Source organism: Mirounga leonina, unplaced genomic scaffold, assembly GCF_011800145.1.
Source record: "Mirounga leonina isolate KUSES-001 unplaced genomic scaffold, KU_Mleo_1.0 Mir_94, whole genome shotgun sequence".
Taxonomy (NCBI): Eukaryota; Metazoa; Chordata; class Mammalia; order Carnivora; family Phocidae; genus Mirounga; species Mirounga leonina.
The window spans coordinates 54,464,172-54,485,747 of record NW_023270855.1 but is presented as its reverse complement, the minus strand read 5'-3'; the positions used below and the strand labels follow the sequence as shown (position 1 = coordinate 54,485,747).

Genomic DNA, 21,576 nt, shown 5'->3' with positions numbered 1-21,576 from the left:
TGTCCAGTCTAGAGACTGCTCCCCCTATGGCTAGAGGGAGGGACCAAAGCTGATAAAAAGAACTGGGAGACAGAAGTGGGCACAGCCTCCCTGACGACAGAGAAGGGTGAAAATGTGTCATGGGTGGAAGGCAGGGGCTGGGAGCTGAGATGTTTCAGCTCCCGCCAGGGGTCAACCAGTCTGCATACTGGGTGGGGGATGGACACAGAAGGTACCAGAAAGCAATGTTTTACTAACACAGCCAGCAAGACCCCACGCTCATCCCACCCTCACCGCCTATCTTGCTTCATTTCCTTCTTTTCCCCCACTTTTCCTTATACTCCAGCCCCGATGGGCTTCATTGCATTACTCTCTTTGCTCAGATGTTTCTCCCTCCCTTCTTTGCCCGATCAACTCCTACCCACTGTTCAGAGCAGCCTTCCCTGACCACCCCCATGAGTAGGTGGGACCCCTGTGCCTCCCCACAGCTGGACACTCCCCGCCCTCCACTGGACTGCAACTGTGTTTCTATGACCGTCCCAGGAGACCAGATGCTCCCCAGACAGTAAGAAGAGAGGCCGAAGATACCCTGCACACCATGTCCTCACTCAAAACACTGAGTCCGACGGAGAGAGATCACCAACCGGAAAGTAAAGCCAAAGGTAGGGGGCTCTTTGGGCCCCAGAGAAGCCAGTCAGGGCTGGCTAAGGGTGCGTGAGCCAGCCCCAGGATCTCGGAGGCCGCGTCAGGGTGGTGGGGGAGGCTGGCCGGGTGGCTGGAGCAGGGGAGGGAGATGGCGAAGCTGGACCCAGTTGTCAGAGGTGCCTGGTCCTCGGGAAGTCCACAGGAGGGGCAGTGGGCCTGTGACTGAGCTGCCCGCTCGCTGGTGCGGCTGCTGCTGAACTCCACCCTCTGGGCCAGCGCATCTGCCTGTCCACGCGTCCCTGCGCCCTCTTCTGTGGCTCGCTCTCCCCTTCCATCTTTCTCCCTCGTCGGCGGTGTCTTTCTCCCTCTGTCCGCCATGCCTCTCTCCCCCCTCCCACCCTCCCCCACTTTCTCAGCCCGCCCTGCCGCCATCAGGGCCACAGCCCTGCCCCTCTTTCACCCACCTGGCGTCTCACTGCCCCCGAGCCCCGCCTGCCCACAGGCCACCCCTACTGGACGTCAAAGCGCGACGGCGAGGTGCACCTGCGGCAGGAGGACGCCTTCACCAGCCAGGCGCCCATCACCGTGCACGACATGGTCATGAACACGGCCATCAAGTACGCCAACTACATCGCGCTCGGCTCCAAGCACAGGAACGGCTGGCACCTGCTCACCTACATCGAGTACTACGAAGAGTGCCGGCGCGCCGCCAAAGCCTTCCTCAAGGTACCACGTGCCCTTCCGCGCCTGCGCGCGCGCCTGCGCGCACGCCCGCCCCTCTGCGCTTGCGCACTGCTGCGCCCGCGCCACCGCGCCTGCGCGCCACTCACCGACTGGTCTTTCCCGAAGCGCCCCTCCTGCCCGGCCACCCTGTGCGCGCGTCCTTTCCTCCGGGTCCGCGCTTACCTGCCCGTTCTTGCTCACGTCCCTCGACCTCGCTCACCGTGAGGTGCAGTTAGATGCCTGTGGCTTTTTTGTTAAAAAATTACTTAGGCTACACTTGTGGGCATAGCATCATGTATAGACTTGAGGAATCACTGTGTTGTACCCACGAAGCTAACGGAATACTTGGTGTCAGCTGTGTTTCAAACTTCTTTTTTTAGTTACTCAGCCTCGCCGTGCCTCGGTTTCCCCATCTGTAAAATGGGGGTTTTTATATCTCTTTATATATGTATGATATTAAAAATATAAAAGTTATATAGGGACATACCCATTATATACTTCATTAAATTTAGCATAAAGCGTGTTCTATTAGCATTTTATGTACGAATATATAAAATAAAATATAAAAGCCCCTATAGCACAAGGGTTTGCCACAAGAATTCACAGAGTTGGGGCGCCTGGGTGGCTCAGTGGGTGAAGCGTCTGCCTTCGGCTCAGGTCATGATCTCCGGCTCCTGGGATCGAGCTCCGCGTCAGGCTCTCTGCTCGGCGAGGAACCTGCTTCTCCCTCTCCCTCTGCCGCTCCCCCTGCTTGTGCTCTGTCTCTCTCTCTCTCTCTCAAATAAGGAAATAAATACAATCTTAAAAAAAAAAAAGAATTCAGGGAGTTTATCAAACAGCCTCTGGCTCACACAGCATTACATCAGCATTAGCTATATTCTGATGGCAGTTGTTGTTAATGTGTCTCTTCTCCAATGTCTCATCCTTTTTTTCTTCAAGATTTATTTATTTATGGGGGCGGGCAGAGGGAGAGAGACTCTCAAGCAGGCTCCCCGCTGAGCGCAGAGCCTGATCCTGGGCTTGATCTCACGACCCTGACTGAGATCATGACCTAAGCTGTAATCACAAGTCAGACACTCAGCTGACTAAGCCACCCAGGCGCCCCTCCAATGTCTCATCTTTTGAGTGAGGTCATCCGTGATCACCCTGGATCCCCAGACTCACCAACCCCCCAACACTTTCTATCATAGCCTCCTTGAAAGCTTCTGCCCAGTTCTCATAGCCACATGACTACTTGGTTATATAATTTATTTGTTTAGTTGGTCAGTTCATGAGGGCAAGGGGCCAAACTGCCTCATTCATTGCAGGCCCCCAGAATCTAGCCCCTTGGGTATGTCTTCAATGAAGGAATACCCATTTATCAGATTAGGAAAGGGGATAAGAGACCTCTAGGGACTTGACAGTCAACAAGTATGCAGGAAGTAGATAATGATCCAGAGAAAACTAAAGAAAAGAAAGGGGTAGATGAGTTGGGGTGGGGGTTGAAATCTTACCCTATGGTGGCTATTAAGAGCCTTTCTGAGAATGGTATTTCAACAAAACTTAAACAACCGGGAGGGGAGAATCTAAGTGAGTATTTGGGGATAAGTGTTACAGGTAGTGGAAACAAATGTGCAAAGGCCCTGGGGCAGGACAGTGCCTGGCATGTTGGCAGAACAGCAAAGAGGCCCATGTGTCTAAAGCAGAGTGAATGAGGGGGAGAGAGGAAGGTGGTGAGGGCAGGGGGTAATGGGGACAGGTCTTGCTGGGCCTTGTGGGGCTTTTTCCAGGAGTGAGGTGGGAGCCATGGAGGGCTCTAAGCAGAGGGATGTGCCCAGAGTTGAGTGCTCACAAGCACTGTGTGGCTGCTGCAGAGAGAACAGACTGGGTGGAAAAAGAGAGACCAGTTGAGGCTGAGATGAAGATTTGGGACCTGTATGGTAGCAGGGGAGGGGATGAGAAGTGGTCAGATTCTGAAGGCAGAGCCAACATCATTTCCTGATGAACTGAGTGTCTGGAAGAACGAAAGGTGCTGAGGATGATCAAGATTTCTGGCCTGGGCAACTTGAAGGAACTGCTTTTAACTGAGATTGTGGAAGGCAGGGTCGGCAGAGCGGAGTTGGTAATATCAACAATTCTGTTTGGGCCATATTGAGTTTGTGATGCCCTGTTTAGACAAGGACACCAGGAGTGGGCAGTTGTACCCGAGAGTCTAGAGTGGAGGGGAAAGGCCCACCTGGGGGCCAGGTGGTGACATCCCCTGGTTCTGCCAGGATGGATGAATGGTGCACTGTTTTGAATTTTTAAGTCAATCCGGACATTAGCACAAATAATCATGTGGGTAAACAGAGCTTGAGCTATGCAGATGTTCTCCCAACATTTTATCTAATAAAAACGGAGGGGAAAAAGGATCTTACCTAAGTATCAACCAATAAAGGGTGGGGGGTCACTAAATTATGACATTTTTAAAAAAAGGTTTTATTTATTTGAGAGAGAGAGCACAAGCAGTGGGAGGAGAGGGCAGGGGCAGAGGCAGATGGAGAAACAGGCTCCCCGCTGAGCAGGGAGCCCGATGCAGGACTCGATCCCAGGACCCCAAGATCATGACTCGAGCCGAAGGCAGACACTTAACGACTAAGCCACCCAGGCGCCCCTAAATTATGACATCTCTATATTACACAATATCATAAAGGTATTATATTTGATACCATAGAGAAATATTTAAAGGCTGGGAAAATAAGATGTATGGTTTTATGAACAATGGCGCGTTAAGATAATATAAGCATAGTACTGTCCTGATTTTGTCAAATATTTATTCATAAAAATGTCGGAGGGAGAGCATTTTGTTTGTATTATCTCAGGGTTTTTTAATCTCAGTACTGTCGACACTTGGGGCTGGATCATTCTTTGCAGAGGGGTCTGTCCTGTACATTAGAGGATGTTTCTCAGCCTCCCTGGTGCCCACCCACTCGATGTCAGCACCATTCCCTTCCCCAGAAATGTCTCCCGATGTTGCCCAATGTCAGCTGGGAAGGCAGAATCATCCCTCTTGAGAACCACCGCTCAAGATGAATATGGGGTAGCTTGTAATGGGGGGATGGGCTATTTTTATCAGCAAACAGAAGCACAAATGGTCAACAGAGAAAAGGGAGCCCAGGGCTCTCAGCCTGAGGCTCCCGGGCAGGCGGGGTCAAGTGGCAGGTGAGCCCGCCCGTGCCTCACAAGGGCCTCCTTCCCCAGCTGGGCCTGGAGCGCTTCCACGGCGTGGGGATCATGGGGTTAAACTCGGAGGAGTGGGCCATCGCCAGCATTGGTGCTATCATGGCTGGGTAAGAGGTACCTGGTATCTCCCTGGGGTACATGGAGTCAGGAAGCCACCAGCCCAGCAAAGGCTCATCCCTCCTCTTGAACCCGTAGGGGTCTCACAGAAGAGTCCCCAGTTCAGGGAGCAGACTAAGGCTCCTGTTTGGTCTGTGCTCAGTGGGATTTGTCAAGGGCTCAGCCCTGGGCACCAGCCAGCTCACCTTTCCTGACACTCTCTACCTGTCGAACTCATACACATCCTGTGAAGCCCAGCTCCCGTGACCCCTCCCCCAAAAAGCCTTCCCCACTCCCCAGGATTCTCTGGCATTGGGCCCTCCTCTACTTGTCCAGACCATTGGGGAACCCCTGGAGGGCAAGACCCACGCACAAGTGGTCCCTGAGTCCCACCTTCAAACAAGGCATTTTGTGGGTGTGTGGGGATATCTGCCACACTCTGTACTCTGCCCGAGGGACTCTGCTTTGGCCAAACCGGCCTCCTGGGAGCCCTGCAATTCACCAGTGGGTCCTCACCTCTTGGGTTCTGCTTCCAGAGGCTTCTCTGTTGGCATCTTGTCCACCAACTCCCCAAAAGCCTGCCAGGTCATCGCCGAAAGCTCGGAGATGGACATATTTGTGGTGGATAATGACAGGCAGTTGCAGAAAATCATCCAGGTCAGTGACTCCGGGACCTGCGGGAGCCAGGAGGGCATGCCGGGTGGAGGGCACAGCTTAGGTAAAGGCACAGACTTTGCCTAGTAAACAAAAGGGATCCAATGAACGATGCGCCTACCATCCCATTGTTACGCACAAGCTGGGAACTGTGGATTCCATGCATGGGCAGGTCCAGGGCCTCTAAGAGGTGCCAGGCATGTGCTCTTCCTGCCAAATGGCCTTTGCATTGCTGACCGCAGCAGGTGCTCAAGCGTGAGGAAGTCAGAGCCCGCTCAATGATGGCTCAGGGGCTGACCCCCAACACACCCCAAACCGGGACTTAGATGTGCCCACTGTAAGCAGATCCTCTCTTCCCACTTAAAAAAAAAAAATTATTGTGGTAAAATGCACATAATATACAATTTATTGTCATAACCCCTTTTAGTTCAGTGGCATTGAGTGAACACACTGTTGTGCAACCATGACCTCTGGTTCCAGAACATTCCATCACCTGAAAAGCAAACCCTGTGCCCATTAGTGGGGACGCTTCATTCCCCTGGCGCCAGCCCCTGGCAACCACCAACCCACTTTCTGTCTCTGTGGATTTGCCTGTTCTGGACATTTCATCTTAATGGAACTGCACAGGAGAACCCTGGATTTCCTTGGGTGCGGGGCTGATCCAAATGAGGTGGTTCTGGGCGTGGGCTCCATGGCGCAGAGGCCACCTTCACTAACTCCGGGCCATGGGGCACGGTGTTTGGCCTCCTGGTGCCTCAGGTTCCTCACCTGTAAAATGGGAGTGGTAATAGGACCTACCTAATGGGTTTGGTTCAGAGGATGAACTAAGTAAACCTGTAATGGGCTAGGACAGAGCTTAGCATGGTCAGTGTTCAATGCTAACACTATTGTCAATAGGATCGTCAATGGGATGGTCATTGCTATTTGATCTTTGTTCCAGGGAGGGGATGGGGAAAGATCCATGGGCGTATGGGGCACCCAGAGGAGGTGGACGTCAGGGTAATGCCCACTCATGGTCGGCCACCCCAGGCTCTGGGTCTTCATCTCCCTCCCATATAGCACCCGTAACCCTATGCTATAAGGAACCAGTGATGGTCCTACAGCTGAGACTTCTGTACCAGCCCCTGCCCTGTCCTGCAGCCTGAGCTGAACCCTGGGAAATGGGGACCCTAAGAGGACCCATGACAAGTGGACAGAGGCACGTACGCAAAGACAGGGCCACCACGAAACACCCACGAGGGTGCCTCCGGTTTTAAAATGGACAATACCAAGTGTTGATGGGGTTGCAGTGGAACACTCCTTCATTGTTGGCAGAAATGCAAGATGGTACAGTCACCTTGGCAAATGGCTTGACCGTTTGGTAACAAACACCTGCGAGATGGTCCAGACCTTCCACTCCGGAGTCTGTACCCAAGAGAAATCAGAACAAGCGTCTACACCGCCTGGAAGTGTCTGTGGCCGTTCTGTGCATGATTGCCCAAAACTGCCCAAACATCCACTAACCAAGATCCAGTTGTTTTTCTATCATTTGGATGAACAAATGGTGGTCCGTCCGTACCAACCAAACAATAGCAATGACTGGACTCCTGATATGTGCAATCATGTGGCTGCATCTGAAATGTGCTGAAGGGAGGACACCAGAGGGTAGGCTACCCGCTTCGGTGTGAGTTCATAGATGTGAAGCCCCCAGCAAAGGCAAAGCTATGGGACAGAAATCCAGGGCAGTGGCTGCCAGCCTAACCCCAAAAGGGCCCGAGGAAACTTTACGGGGCGATGGAAATATTCCAGATCTTGATTAAGGTGGTGGTCACACTGCTCTAAGTTTGTCAAGGCTCATGGAACTGGGGCCGCCTGGGTGGCTCAGTCGGTTGAGTGTCTGACTCTTGGTTTTGGCTCAGGTCGTGATCTCAGGGTCATGAGATTGAGCCCCGTGTGAGGCTCCATGCTCAGCATGGAGTCTGCTTGAGATTCTCTCTCTCTCTCTCCCTCTGCCCCTCCCCGCCGCTCTCTCTCTTTCTCTAAAAATAAATCAATCAATCTTAAAAAAAGACTTGTGAAACTGTAGACCTAAAACGGTGACTTTTACTGCATGTAAATTATTCGTCAATCAATCCAGGCCTCTGTTGGCAAGAACAGAAACTGCACTATAGAACACAGCATGGAGAGTCCTCAAAACTTGAGAGGTAGCAGCAATCCCACTTGCAGATACGTATCCGAAAGAAGTGAAGGAAAGACCTTGAAGATTTATTGGTGCATTCAAGTTCCTAGCAGCAGCATCCACAGTAGTCAAGATGTGGAAATAACCCAAATGTCCGTTGATGGATGAATGAATAAACAAAATATGCTCCATCCAGACAATGGAATATTATTCAGCCTTAAAAAGGAAGGGACCCTGACACCTGCCACGACGTGGAGGGACCCCAGGACACTGTGCTCAGTGAGAGGAGCCAGACCCAGAAGGACACATCCCGCAGGACCCCACTCCCAGGAGGTCCCAGAGGAGTCCCGTCCACACAGACCGAGAGGAGAGGGTGTGAGCGGGGGCTGGGGCAGGGGGTGGGGAGTCCGTGCTTCGTGGGGACAGAGTCTCCGTGTGGGGAGATGGAAAGTTCTGGAGATCTGTTGCCCAGTAATGCACATACACTTAACACTACAAACTGTATGCTTAAAAATGGTTAAGATAGTAAACTTTGTTATGTATTTTTTTACCACCATTAAAATTTTTAATGTTTATTAAATAAATAAATAAGTAAATAAACCCAAGACAGCGTCTGTGCAGGTGACCAGGTATGTGGCCTGGGTCATTTTCCCCCCAGGAAGGTGAGCCCCTGATGGGGTGAGGATGATGTAAATAATGAAACTTTCACTGCCCGGCTCTCCTCCTTATTCCTCTTCACTTGTTCGAACCTTAATCACGGAGCCAGTCCTGGGACAGCAGACCGCTTGCTTTCCGTGCTCTGTATCTTTTCCCCGGCTGATACCTGTGTGTGGACACGTCCCACGTTTTTATCTCCCGCTTTCCCAATAATCACCCTGGGATGCCGAAGAGGCATCTCAGATGCAGCCTGTCCAGACCCAAGCTCCGGATCTTTCCCCCAAAACCTGCTCTTCCCTCTGTGTTTCCCAGCTCGGGTGATAGCAGCTTCCTCCTTCCAACTTCTCAGACCCAAAGTCTGGCCCCATTCCTGAGTCCTCTCTCTCAGGAAATGCCGTTAGCTCGGTGTGATCAGCAGGATAATGCCAAAGATGTCCACGCCCTAATCCCTGGGACCTGTGATCATGGCACCTTGTGTGGCAAAAGGGATTTCACGGATGGGATTAAGATTCAGGCCCTTCATCTGGGAGATGATCCTGGATTATCCAGGTGGGTCCCCTATAATCACAGGAGCCCTTCAAAGCACAGACTTTTCTCTGGCTGGAGACAGGAAAGATAAGGCAGAAGGGAGAGCAGAGAGATTCAAAGCATGAGAGGAACTCAATCCCCCTGTTTCTGGCTCTGAAAATGGAGGAAGGGACCATGAGCCAGGGAACATGGTGGCCTCTGGAAGCTGAGAAGGGCCCTCGGCCGACAGCCAGCAAGGAGACAGGCAGACCTCAGTCCTACAACTGCAGGGAACAGAATTCTGCCAACAACTGGAATGAGCCAGTTCCCAAATGAACAATCCTGCCGTGGAGCCTCCAGAAGGGACCTAGCCTTCCCAAGCCTTGATTTGGGGATTACGAGACTCTAAGCAGAGACCGGACCACGCTGCTCAATACTCGGGACCTTGTTGTATCCTAGCAGCCATAGGAAACCAATGCAGTCTGCCTTCAAAATGTGTCCAGGACGCCTCAAGGTCAAAAACAAAACACACACCGATGAAAACCCAGTTCAAAAATGGGCGAAGGACTTAGACATTTCTCCAGAGAAGAAAAACACGAATGGCCAGTAAGCCTGAGAGAAGATGCTCAATGTCTGAAGTCATCCGGAAAATGCAGACAGAAGCCTCCATGAGATGCCACTTCCCACCCACGAAGACAGCTATTATCAGAAACGCAGGTGACAAGTGTTGGTGAAGATGTGGAGCCCCTGGAGCCCTCGTGCGTGACTGGGGGGAGGGAAATTGGGGCGGGCCCCCTGGAAAGCTCCTAAGAAGGCCAACTGTAGACTTATCGTATGACCCAGCGATCCCACACCTACGTGTCTACTCAAGAGAATGGAAAACAGGTGTGCAAACCAAAACTCGTACACCAACCTTCTCAGCAGCCCAAACAGGGGGACAGCCCAGCTGTCCACCAGCCAACAAACGGATAAACTGTGGCCCATCCCCACGCTGGACTGTTCCGAGGCCCTAAAAGGAGGAAAGCTCTGACACACGCCCCAACGTAGATGGAGCTCAAAAACATGACGCTCAGTGAAAGAAGCCGGACACAAAAGGCCACGTAGTGTAGGATTCCATCTGTACGAACTATCCAGAATGGACCGATCTGTAGAGACAGAGTGGATTGATGAGTGGACACACTGCTAATGGGCACTGAAGGTTTCCTTTTGGGGAGACGGAATGTTCTGGAACTAGACAGAGGTGACGGTCGCGTCACGTGAATGTACTAAATACTGCTCAATTGTCCACTTTGAGATGGTTAAAATGGTAAATTCCTGTGTATTTTGCCACAATACAGAGAAAACTGGGGAGTGCCCTTGCCATCCGTGGGGAAGTGCTGGGGAAACGGGCTCGGGGCTCAGCTATGACCCGCACTCCTGCCCTGCACGAGCTGAGCCCCACGCTATCTGGCAGATCCAGGGCTCCTTGAAACACCTCAAGGCCATCGTCCAGTACAAGGAGGAGATCCGGACCCGGCTGCAGAACCTGTATTCTGTAGGTCCTCACCGGGAGGGCAGGGCCGGGGACCGTAGCCCGGGGGTTGAGGTCTCAGGCTCAAGGGTCCCCTCCCCGCCACCACCACCATGAGCCCCTCCCCACCCCCTACCCCCCCGCCTCTCTGCAGTGGAGAGGGTTCTTGGACCTGGCAGACGGCGTCTCGGAAGACACGCTGGACCGGGTCATCGACTCCCAAAAGCCCAACCAGTGCTGCGCCCTGGTCTACAGCCTGTCGGTCACAGGCCCCCCGAAGGCCATGATGCTCAGCCACGACAATGTGAGTGTCCCCTCCGGAGACGGCAGCCTGGGGCTCTGGGTCTCGTGTGGACGAAGGTGAGCTCCTGGGGGTTGAGAACAGAATGGCCTACAGGTGATGGCTAAGGTGCCTTGCAGATCACCTGGACCACGGTGGCCACGGCCCAGAGGCTGTCTTACAAGTGCCCCCCGGAGGAGCAGGAGATCCTGGTGAGCTACCTCCCTCTCAGCTACATGGGGGCCCAGCTCTTCGACATGTGGGTCTCCATCTCTGTCGCCGGAGCCCTCTACTTCGCCCAGCCGGACGCTCTGAGGGTGAGTGGGGCTCCCCGGCCCTCGGCCGCGGTGGGTGCAGGTGAGGTTGGGGAGGCTGGAGGGGCTGGGGTCACCCTACGTGGGGTGCTCAGCTGGCCCAGCACTGGAATCCCCGCCCTGCCCCCGCCCCCAGCTGGCTGTGCGACTTTATTCCTCCTCCTCTCTGGGCCTCAGTTTCCCCATCTGTGAAGTGGAGGGGCTGAGGCAGACATGAGCTCGTGTCCTAAGGAATGGGAAGCCTGCATCTACCTCCTACCACGGGGCAAAAATCACCAGCGCAGGAGGCTTAATCGAGCCATTAAAAACTCATGTGAGGGGAAACAGTCCAGGTGCCCATCAACAAATGGATAAATAAATGAGTTCCACCCATCCAATAGAATATGATCCAGCCTTAGAAAGGAAGGGACCCTGACACCTGCCACGACGTGGAGGGACCCCGAGGACACTGGGCTCAGCGAGAGGAGCCAGACCCAGAGGGACACATCCCGCAGGACCCCACTCCCAGGAGGTCCCCAGAGGAGTCCCGTCCACAGAGCCAGAGAGGAGAGGGTGGGAGCCGGGGCTGGAGCAGGGGGTGGGGAGTCCGTGCTTCACGGGGACAGAGTCTCCGTGTGGGGAGATGGAAAGTTCTGGAGACGGAGGGTGGGGGTGCTGCAGGACAGGGTGAGTGTGCTTCATGCCGCTGAGCTGTGCACTTAAAATGGTTAAGATGGTGTTATGTGGATTTTACTGCAATAAAAAAAAAGCACCTGAGGTCACTGACATACATCATGAGACCTCAATCACAGTTGTGTTGACTCTCTGAGTGTAGAAAACCGCACATTTCCCATCAAGACCAGAAGTAGGGAGAAGCGAAGAACCCGAACATCATTGCCTGGATCCTTACTACTCCCTCAGCCAAGGGGCCCGCAAACTTGTCCTGCAGAGGGCCAGGCAGTGAGTGACTTAGGGTTCCCGGGCCAAGGGGCACAATGAGGCGAATCACATAGGTACTTAGGGAGAGAACAAATCTCTGCAGATTTCTCGTTGAAAAAATGGAAAACATTATGGACACGAAACCTTCAATTTCCTACTTTCACGTGTCAAAGATATTCTTCTTAGAGCTCTCTAAAGGCCTTTTAATAATGTGAAACCTGGCTCAGCTTTGGGGCGGGCATTTGCTTAGGTGCGCCCCAGTGGGCTTTGCTCGGCTTCGTCCCGATTTTACTCTCCAGCATTCTTTGTTAATATTTTGCTTGTGGTCGCTGGGGACTCTCTCTTGGTAACCGGGAAGATGTGAAAATAGTGACAAAGCCAGAGTTTGTCCCTTCCCTGTTCTCTCCCCCCTCCCATCCCTGTCTCTCTGTCTCATCTTGTCTCTCTCTCCCTCCATCTCTTAATCTCTGTATGTGTGTTTGTCATTCTCTGTGTGTCTCTGTCTCGATCTCTGTCTCTCTCTGTCTCTGCACCTTCCCTTCTCCGTCCACCGCTTGCCCCGGCTCAGGGTTCTGGGAGAGGGTGGCCGGGACCATAGAAACAGCCAACAGTGTGGTTGAATCTCACATGCGTTGAGCCATGTGGGCCAGGAGACGGATCCTGCGCGTCCTGCTGATCGGGGTAGGTGGGAACAGATGGTCCTGGCCATCCCCTTTGGCTCCCGGCCACAGCCGTGGGGAAAGGCTTCACACACCAGGCCCTATGGTGGGGCAGGGGGGCGGAGGGCTGGGCCTGGTTTGGCCGGGATCCCATCGTGCCGTGTGGTGCAGGGCTCCCTGATAGACACACTGCGGGAGGTGAAGCCCACCCTGTTCCACGGCGTCCCGTGGGTCTGGGACAGGTTGCTGGACAACCTGAAGACCAACCAGCTCTCGTCGACTCCATTCCGGAGGAGGATGGACCAGTGGGCCATGTGGCTGGGACTCAGGACAAACAGAAAGCGGATGCTCAGGTGAGGCTGGGTCTCAGGGCTGCCCCCAGGGGGCTGGGTGGGGGGCACCCGCCTGGGGCCGGCGTGGAGTCCTGAGGCCCAACTCTGCTCCCCTGTGTCTGCTCCTCAAGGCAGACCCATTCCCTGCTGTGCTTCGGCCTGGCCAAGAGGCTGACCTTCAACCAGGCCAGGAGGTTCCTGGGCCTCCATCACTGCCGGCAGTACTTCAACTTGGGCCTGGGGCTCTCCAGAGCCACCCTGGATTATTTCCTCAGCCTCAACATGCCCATCTTTGAGCTCTACGGCTTGTCCGAGAGCACGGGCATCCACACGCTCTCCAGACAGCAAGACTTCCGGCTGCTGAGGTGGGTCTCGGTGGAGGGACAGACAGATGGCTGGGGGTGGGGGTGGGGGAGGGGATGGCCAGGGCTGACCTTGGCCAGGTGCACGCGGTCCCCCTACTCTGTTCTTCTCCACCACGGAACGCAGATCCAAGGGCAAATGAGCGAAAGCAAGTGAACCCCTGTGTGGGATGGCCTGAAGCCCCTCCGATTTGTTTTCTGATTTGGAAACCATTCTTTTTACTAATGGCCAACCATCTTTGACACCCTGGCCCCTTGGGAGGGAACACATTCATTGCTGTGTAAAGGTAACCCTCAGATTTAGCAGCTTAGTACCACATGGGTTGGGAATCGGGGAACTGCTTGGTAGCTGTGTGGTCCTGGCTCCGAGTCCCTCACGGGGTCGCAGTCAAGCTGTTGGCTGGGGCAGCCTCATCTGAAGGCTCAACCGGGGCCGGAGAAGCCTCTCGGAGGCTGGCTTCCTCACACGGCCGTGGGCAGGAGGCCTCAGTTTCTTGCTGGCTTTCAGCAGGAGGAGGCTTTGCTTCTTTGCTATGCTGACCTCTCCACTGGGCTGCTTGGGGGGGTCCCCAACATGGCAATAGGCTTCCCCCACACAAGAGACCCCAGAGAGGGCAAAGTGGAAGCCACACTCTCCTTTAGGTGGCCAGATTCAGCAAATAAATATACAGGACACCCAGGGATGTTTGAATTTCAGACAAACAACTTTTTTTTTTTTAAGTATAAGTATATCCCCTGTAGTATGTGGGGATCTTATATTTGATTGGGCAACCCTATCATGACCTAACCTCAGAAGTGGCACTTTGTTATTTCTGCCACGTCTGACAGGGTCAGGCAGACCAGCCTTCTCCAGGGTGCGAGGGGGCTACACTAGATGTGGATTCCGGGTGGGCAAAGCCATCCTGGGGGCTGGCTGCTACCACCACTGATTTAGTTCGGGGCCCCCTGCACATTTCATGGAGGACTCAGCCTTTGTTGAAAAATCAGGACAACATAGGGGACTTGGACGAGTCACGGCCCTTTTGGTGTGCTGGCTTTCTCCCCTGCCCTAGATCTCCCTAACCTGGGGCTCGCTCAGCTCTGGACGGGTGACCATTTTCAAAGGTAAAACCCGACACTCCTTAAAGAAACAGGGACAGATTTTATTCACTACTACTAATTCAGCCAGAAGGGCCCAGTGTGAACTGATCTCCACTTCAATTTGGGCCAAGGGACTGGACGTCTCAGAGGGGTCTGTGAGTTTGGGGGAGGTGGTGGGGGCTTGAGCCGTCTGGGAAGTGGCCGTCACAAAAAGCAGGAAAGGCGGGGGTGGGGGGTCACTAACTGAACCCATCCGGGTCTGAAGACTGGCGCTTCTCTGGAGAGAAATCTCATGTATTTGTGGCAGGAGGCATATATCAGTGCCAGCTGCCTCTCTGGGGTGGGGTCCTGTGCCTCCCACAGGCGCTGGGGGTGAGAGCCAGAGTTACCTACCTCCCTGAAGGTTTGTACTTCAAAGAGAGGAGAAAGTTCTGGGTGGTAGATTTGCATCTCCAAGGGCAGGGGAAGAACTTATCTGCAAGCTTGGGGGGCCATCTGGGAAACTCTCCGGGCAGCTTTGAGCTTTTTTGGGCAGGGATGTAAGGGGGATGGAGCCATCCTGGGGATGTGGCCTTGGGCGTTCGGAAATGCTAAGGTTTTCTCAAGTCTCTCTGGGCGGGAGTGGATGAAATGGTTTGTGCTTTGAGACCAAGGCCAAGGGCTAGCGAGAAGAGAGCTCAGAGGAGGCTGACCGGCGTTTGGTCAAGGCGAGAGTCTGCGTCACCATCTTTCGAGCACCTTGGCTTTGGAGAGATGGAAGTAACCTTCAGCAGAGACAGGACAAAGAGCCAGTCACAGAGCACATTCCCACCCACAGGGTCTCCTCGACCCCCAAACCCAGAGAGGCAGGGCAGAAAGGCGGACAGGCACGGAGGCAGAAGGAAGGACAGGTTACGTGGCCCAAGGCCGTTGCCCGACTGGGTGGCCCCTTGGCGTGTGGAGTGATCGCTGCCTGCAGGTGGTGTCAGACCACTAGGGTCACAGTGGGGAACCCGACGTCAAGAATCCCTGCCACGTGGCGGGTGGGGCTCGCAGTCTATCATTCCACACAAGACATAAGCAGCTCAAGGGAAGCGGTGTTCGCAGCCGTGAAATCGGTCAGAGCAGAGGAGCTCAGCGGAGCCTTTCAGTTTTCCACTCTTGTTGGGCGCTTTGCTCGTTCCGGGAGCTTGCCCTGCACGGGGGGCCAGGCACCTGCCCTCGCGGAGTGTGTCTCAGCTCGGGCTGCCGTGACAGCACCACAGGACAGGGGGGCTTAGAGAACCACACAGATTTAGCCTCAGTTCCGGAGGCTGCAAGATCAAGGGGTCCCTGATTCGGTTGTGGGTGTGGACGGCCGGCTTCTCTCCGTGTCTTTGCATGGTGGAGAGAGAGAGCAAGCTCACTCTGGTGTCTCTCCTTAAAGGACATCAGTCCCATCATGAAGTTCCCAATCTCAGGACCTCATCGAGACCTAACCACCTCCAAATACCACCCCATCAGGTGTTAGGAATCTGGGGGTGACACAATTCAGTCCAGGCAGGTGCATCCTGGGCATTGGCCGGGCCAGCTCTGAGGCCTTGCCCTGAGTCTCCAGACAGCCTGGGGAGAAAGCGGGGCAAGGATTGGGGTCCAGGTGCCTGGATAGGAACCTCGAAATTTGAGGGGTGGAGCGCCAGCCCCCAGCCCCCACCCCCAATTTCCAGACAAGGTGAGATGCCCGATTCTTGCCCGGACTGTACCGTTTTCTCTCCTGCCCAGATACCTCCCACAGAGACCCGTTCCACCCAAAAGGTGTCTTGAGTTTATGTGCCTCTTGCCTTGTCCCCTGTGCTCATCTGTGGGCTCCTGGTGGCCAGGGGCTGGGTGTGGTACATTCACATGCCCTGCAAGCTCGGTTCCAAGTCAGGGTGGGCCAAGCCTTCACTCCCTGGGGGACCACACCCTGTCCCCCCTTCTCCACCTGCCCCCTGCTTTGGATCTGCAGGACTCTAGAAGCCAGACAGGCAGGAAAGGCCTAGGATCTGAGTGGCTGTGTGCCGGGGAAAGAGGAGCAGTGAGCAGGGGGTGCCCCTCTGCCAGTGGGAATCTCTATCTGGTGTGTCTATAATACCCCTTCCCTGCCCACGGTCCCCAGCTGTGGGAAGTCCCTCCCCAGCACCCACACCAAGACGCAGAAGGAAGATGAGAAGGGCATTGGGGACATCTACATTTGGGGCCGGAACATCTTCATGGGGTATCTCAATGATGAGGAGAATACCCAGGAGAAGATCGATGCCCACGGCTGGTTGCACACGGGGGACCTGGGCTTTTTGGACACGGATGAATTCCTCTATGTTGTGGGCAACGCCAGAGGTGAGCAAGACATGGCTGCAAGGTGCTCTCTGCCTCTGACCGGGCCCCACAGGGCTGCTGTGGACAGTGGTGCGGGTTGCACACAGCACGACGATGAGGGGGGAGGACTAAAGTCCAGCTTGGAGGAAGGGACACCCTTTGTACGCCCGGGCTCCATCTCCGTCGTTTCTGAACGTCAAGGGGTGGCCGTGGGCTCCAGGAGGGCTGGCTTGATGCGGCTTCTCAGGACCACAGCCCTGCTCCCTCTCCGCATGCAGATATCATCACCCTCAGCTCAGGCGAGAGGATCAACCCGAACCCCATCGAGGAGCGGGTGAAGAGGTACATCCCCATCGTGCGCTACGTCGTGCTGGTGGGCCAGGACGCCCCGTATCTGTGTGCCCTGCTCACGCTGAAGGTACCTCGTGCCTGTGTTTTCGAGCCTCGTGGCAATCCGGGCTGCCGGCTGGACGGAGCCTGCTGTCCCGGTTTCAAGATGGGGAAACTGAGGCTGGGAGAGGAGAGGCAATGGGTCGGTCACTCGGTGCCAAGCCTGGGGTACCCTGGCCAGGCCCCATGGGGGAGAAGCTCCTGGCCCGTTTCCAGAGAAAGGGCAGCTGGGCCTGAGCAGGCCGCCCCGCCCCCCGCACCAGCCCCTAGGAAGCAGGGACGTGTGGAGCAAGTCTCCCCAAGTCAAGCCTGTTTTCTCATTTGCACCACGGGGAGGGGGACCTGGCCTGCCCAGGGCCGAGAGTGACGGGTGACCCACGAGGGCGAGCCCCCCGCCTGGGGAGCTGGGCTTGGGGGCCGGTGTGGGCGTGGGGGCAGCTTGGGAACCGCCTGACCCCCTGTCCCCGAACAACAGTGCCAGGTCAACATGGACACAGGGGAGCCCCGGAACGCGCTGACCAGCGAGGCGGTTGCTTTCTGTAGACAACTCCGGAGCCAGTCCACCAGGCTGTCAGACATCATTTACGACGGAGACCCCGTGGTCTTGGAGTTCATCAGTCAGGGCATCGATGCCGCCAACGCTGAGGTCCCCTCGGACAGCGCCAAGATCATCAAGTGGACCATCCTCAGGACGGACTTCTCCGTGGTTGGAGGGGAGCTGGGTGAGCAGGCGGGCGCTCACCCCCCAGCCCCCGGCGTGCTCGTTAAAGCACCACCATTTCCTGGGCCGGGATCCCCGCGGCATCTGCGGGTTTCACCAGCCCCTCCAAGGACTCTGGCAGGGGGTGAAGGGGGTGGTCCTCCACGGAGGTCCTCGTGCAGGATGGACATTCTCAGGGCACTCTGGGATGGGCCTATTGTACCCCTCCTCCCTGGGCCCCTCAATCCGAGCCGCCCACTGTTCCGACCCCAGCGGCCCCCCTGCACCCTCAGGACAGACCTGGCCCGCTAACATCTCATCCTGCGGTGAGGGGGGCTCCTGCAGGGGCCGTTGGTGGGGGGGGGGAGGCCCCGCCTTGCACGTGATTCTGTTACAGGGGCAACCACCAAACTGAAGAGGGCCATGGTGGCCAGGATCTACCAAGCTGAAATTGAAAGGCTTTACGAGGAGGAGGAGGAGGAGGAGGAGGAGGAGGAGGAGGAGGAGGAATAGTAGCAGCCAGGAAAGGCCCCGGGGGGTGGGGGTGGGGGCTTCCTGCTTCATCACCAGACTGCCATTCCCCTCCCTCCATCCCCCTATCGAATGATCATCGAGGAGCTGCCTTCTAGAAGGAGGGAAGCTGCTCCGAACACCAAGTCGCCACGTGCCGACCGACCGGGGATGGGGTTTTAACTAAGATGCCCTTTCTGGGGCGGTGTTTTACATTTGAAGCTAAAAGATAATAAAATTGGTTTCACTAAAGCAGTGGTTCTTACCCAGGGTGGTCCTGCGCCCCCAGGACACACGTGGCAATATCTGGGGACATTTTTTGGTTGTCCCCACTAGGCAGGCGGGTGCTAGCGGCACGTGGTGGGTGGAGGCCGGGGACGCTGCCTGACACCCCACGGGGAGCGGGAGAGCTTCCTGGAGAGGTGCCCAGCCACAGAGTGTCGGTCGTGCCAAGGCTGGGAGGCGAGCCCCCCGCCTGGGGAGCTGGGCTTAGGGGCCGGTGTGGGCGTGGGGGGCAGCTTGGGAGCTTGGGAGGAGTTTCCTACTGAAGGCTCCGGAAAAGTCGAAACCAGATGTGATAAAGCTCATAGGGTTTCTTCACCTTGAAAACTATACACACTTTTTTTTTTTTAAAGATTTTATTTATTCATTTGACAGACAGAGACACAGCGAGAGAGGGAACACAAGCAGGGGGAGTGGGAGAGGGAGAAGCAGGCTTCCCGCCGAGCAGGGAGCCCGATGCGGGGCTCGATCCCAGGACCCTGGGATCGTGACCTGAGCCGAAGGCAGACGCCCAACAACTGAGCCACCCAGGCGCCCCAACTATACACACTCTTAACGTGACAAAGGTGAGGGGCGGCCGCACAGGCTCGCGACCCTCTGGAGAGACGGTGCAGGAACGGCCCCCGGCTGTCTGCAGTCACCCGGAGGGAACGGCCGTGAGGATTCTCTGGGGACCCACCCAGCCCCAGCCAGGACACATCTTTTTGGAAAATAAAAATTTCCAAAACTGAAATGAACAGGAAACTTCAGGACGACGAGATAAAGAAAACGTTCTAGAACTCCGGCTGACCAGGTTAGGTCGGAAAGCAAACATGCAGGCGTATCTGGGGAAGTTCTAAGAAGGGAATAATAATGAAGGGGGGCTAGTCCTACGAGTAATAAAGAAATGACAAAGCCGCAGTAATGAAAAGCTCAGTGATGGGGCGTAAATAATAGACGTGCAGAGGAGAGGAGCCCGGCACACAGACCCGGATGCAGGATCGGAGGGGCCTTTCAGGTAAGCGGAGGCATCACGGGTTAGTCCATGGCCGTGACGTTGGCTACTGTGGAAACAGAGGCCCTGGCTCCCGGCAGGATGAACTCCAGACGGAGCAAAACCGAGAGGTGAGAAAGCAAGCAAGCGAGGCAAGAAAAGGGGGGACAGCATTACACCGCTGGAAGGAGCCTTGAGAGAACGTGCAGACCTTGTCTCATCCTCGACCAGGAATAAGCAGCCGGCAGCCACCGAGGGAGAAGCTGAAGACATAAGGCTTCGGCGTGGTGAGGGACGCCGACCGTGCCCAGGACGGAAAGGCAAGTGGGGTGTAGAACATACAAGAGCCACAGCTCATGCTCCACAAGGAGATCCGAGAAACACACACGCACAAGCAGGCCGATGCTGAGGAGCCCCAGCCCAAGGGGTGCCCCGGAGACCCGGTCGCACCCCTGCACGCGTGCAGGTAGAGGACCAGGGGAAAACCGTCCCGAGCCCGCCCGCAGGACTAGTGGTGTGAGTTAAGGTGCACTTACGCGGCGTAAGGACTTGGACTGAGCTCTCAGACACGTGGAGGAAAAGGTGTGCAGGGGGGACACTGTCTGTGAGGGAGCTCGTCGTGGCCGTGAGCAGGTGATGGCTCCCGAGGGACGGGTAAGAAAGTGGACACGGAAAAGAAGCAGGAACGGGGATCACGTGCCCTTGGAACCTGCAGGCTCGTCTTGAGCCTGCATCATGAAAATATAAATTTGAGGGCACCTGGGTGGCTCAGTTGGTTGAGCGACTGCCTTCGACTCAGGTCATGATCCTGGAGTCCCTGGATCGAGTCCCGCATCGGGCTCCTTGCTCGGCAGGGAGCCTGCTTCTCCCTCTGACCCTCTCCCCTCTCATGTGCTCTCTCTCATTCTCTCTCTCTCTCAAATAAATAAATAAAATCTTTAAAAAAAAAAAAAAGAAAATATAAATTTGAAATGTAAGATTTGGAAATATTCCAGGCAAACGCGTTTAAAAGGGACAGAGTCGTCCTACTGATGAAAGAAACAAATCACCAAAACGTTATGCGACTGTTTTCAACTAGAAGATGAAAAGGAAATTTTAAAGGCACCAGAGACCAAAGCCTCCAAGGGGCAAGAGACTGGAGGGCTGACTTCTCCCCAGAAACGGCGGGAGGCAGCGGGCCACGGAGCCACGGCAGAGCGCGGAGGAATGTGGCTGCCCACCCACGGCTCGGCTCCCAGTGCAAACGCCCTTTCGCCCGAAGGATGACACAGAGACAGCCTTTTTTTTTTTTTGCAGGAACAGAATTCCCTGCTGCTAATGAGAATTCCTCAGGCTGAAGGCCAGGCATCCCTGGTGGACCGCGGGGAGGAGGAGGAGGGCGCCACCAGGGGCAAACACACGTAAGCAACTGCGGGCGCACGTGCCCGGGCTTGAGCCTCAGAAATGTGCCTACGTGCCGCCCCACAGGCGGGCGACTCTCCGGGCCGCTCCGCCTGCCCCGCGGGGACTCTGGCGGCAGCACCCTCGCCGTCCAGGGCTTGGGAAGAGGCCGCGGGACGGTTCTTCGCCCCGCGGCATCCTTAGCCCCCGGGAGTCAGCCTTCACTGTGCGGGGGGGCTCTGCAAACCCTGGGAAGCCCTCTGGACCCTCTCTCTGCCCCTCCTCCAGGAGCTCAGATCACAAACTGCCCCAGAGGACTCGCAGAATCTTTCCCTGGGAGGAAGGACAGGGCAGGGGAGCTTGATGTTGGAAGTAGGCATTTCGCCTACAGGCCGAGAAGAAAGGCTCCCGAGGACCCGAGTGTGGCCAGTCGGCTCCCTTGCAGCGGCTGTGGGCAGAGTGGCCGGGCCCCAGCCTGCGGCGCGGGACACTTAGGAATGCAACCCTCGCAGGCTGGGCAGGGCTGCTTACACGGGGCCTGCAAGGACCGGTCTCTGCCTCACGGAGTCCAGAGCCGAGCCCACCACGGACAAACCAGCAGGCAGGCCACCCAGCTCTCAGCAAAGGAAGCCTTTCACCACCCTTTTCTACCTACCTTGCCCTCTATCATCCTCCCATCCCCCCAGCCCCCTCCCATCCCAACTCATCCCCCCACCCACATCCCCCACCCTCCTATCCTTCTATCCTCACATCCCTCATCCCTCCACTTCCCTACCTCCCATCCCCCCACCCTTCCAACCCATCCCTTCGCCTCACACCCCACCCTCCCATCCCAACCCATCCCCCCATTCTCCCAACCCTCCAGCCCCCTACCCCAATCCCTCCACCCTTCCACCTCCATTCCTCCACCCTCCTACCTCCATCCCTCCACCCTCCTATCCTTCTATCCTCCC

General features: G+C 55.8%; 1 protein-coding gene across 1 annotated transcript; it reads left to right on the top strand.

Annotated features, from left to right (window-relative positions):
* Nucleotides 1-772: 772 nt before the first annotated feature.
* LOC118005620 (long-chain-fatty-acid--CoA ligase ACSBG2-like) lies at nt 773-20,827 on the top strand. The gene is made up of 14 exons (XM_034997583.1): nt 773-800; nt 1,127-1,350; nt 4,567-4,655; nt 5,181-5,301; nt 10,074-10,154; nt 10,285-10,434; nt 10,551-10,727; nt 12,473-12,654; nt 12,765-12,998; nt 16,192-16,409; nt 16,667-16,806; nt 17,254-17,500; nt 17,752-17,804; nt 20,711-20,827. Exons 1-14 carry the CDS (start codon nt 773-775, stop codon nt 20,825-20,827), a joined length of 2,061 nt encoding a protein of 686 aa, XP_034853474.1.
* Nucleotides 20,828-21,576: the final 749 nt, after the last annotated feature.

Bases quoted from the DNA above. Each gene is read 5' to 3' on its own strand.
- LOC118005620 (XM_034997583.1), top strand. From the start codon at position 773: ATGGCGAAGCTGGACCCAGTTGTCAGAG. The intron at 16,807-17,253 runs GTACCTCGTGCC...CCCGAACAACAG, and splicing joins GTGCCCTGCTCACGCTGAAG to TGCCAGGTCAACATGGACAC. The intron at 17,805-20,710 runs GTGAGGGGGGCT...GCCGCCCCACAG, and splicing joins CGCTAACATCTCATCCTGCG to GCGGGCGACTCTCCGGGCCG.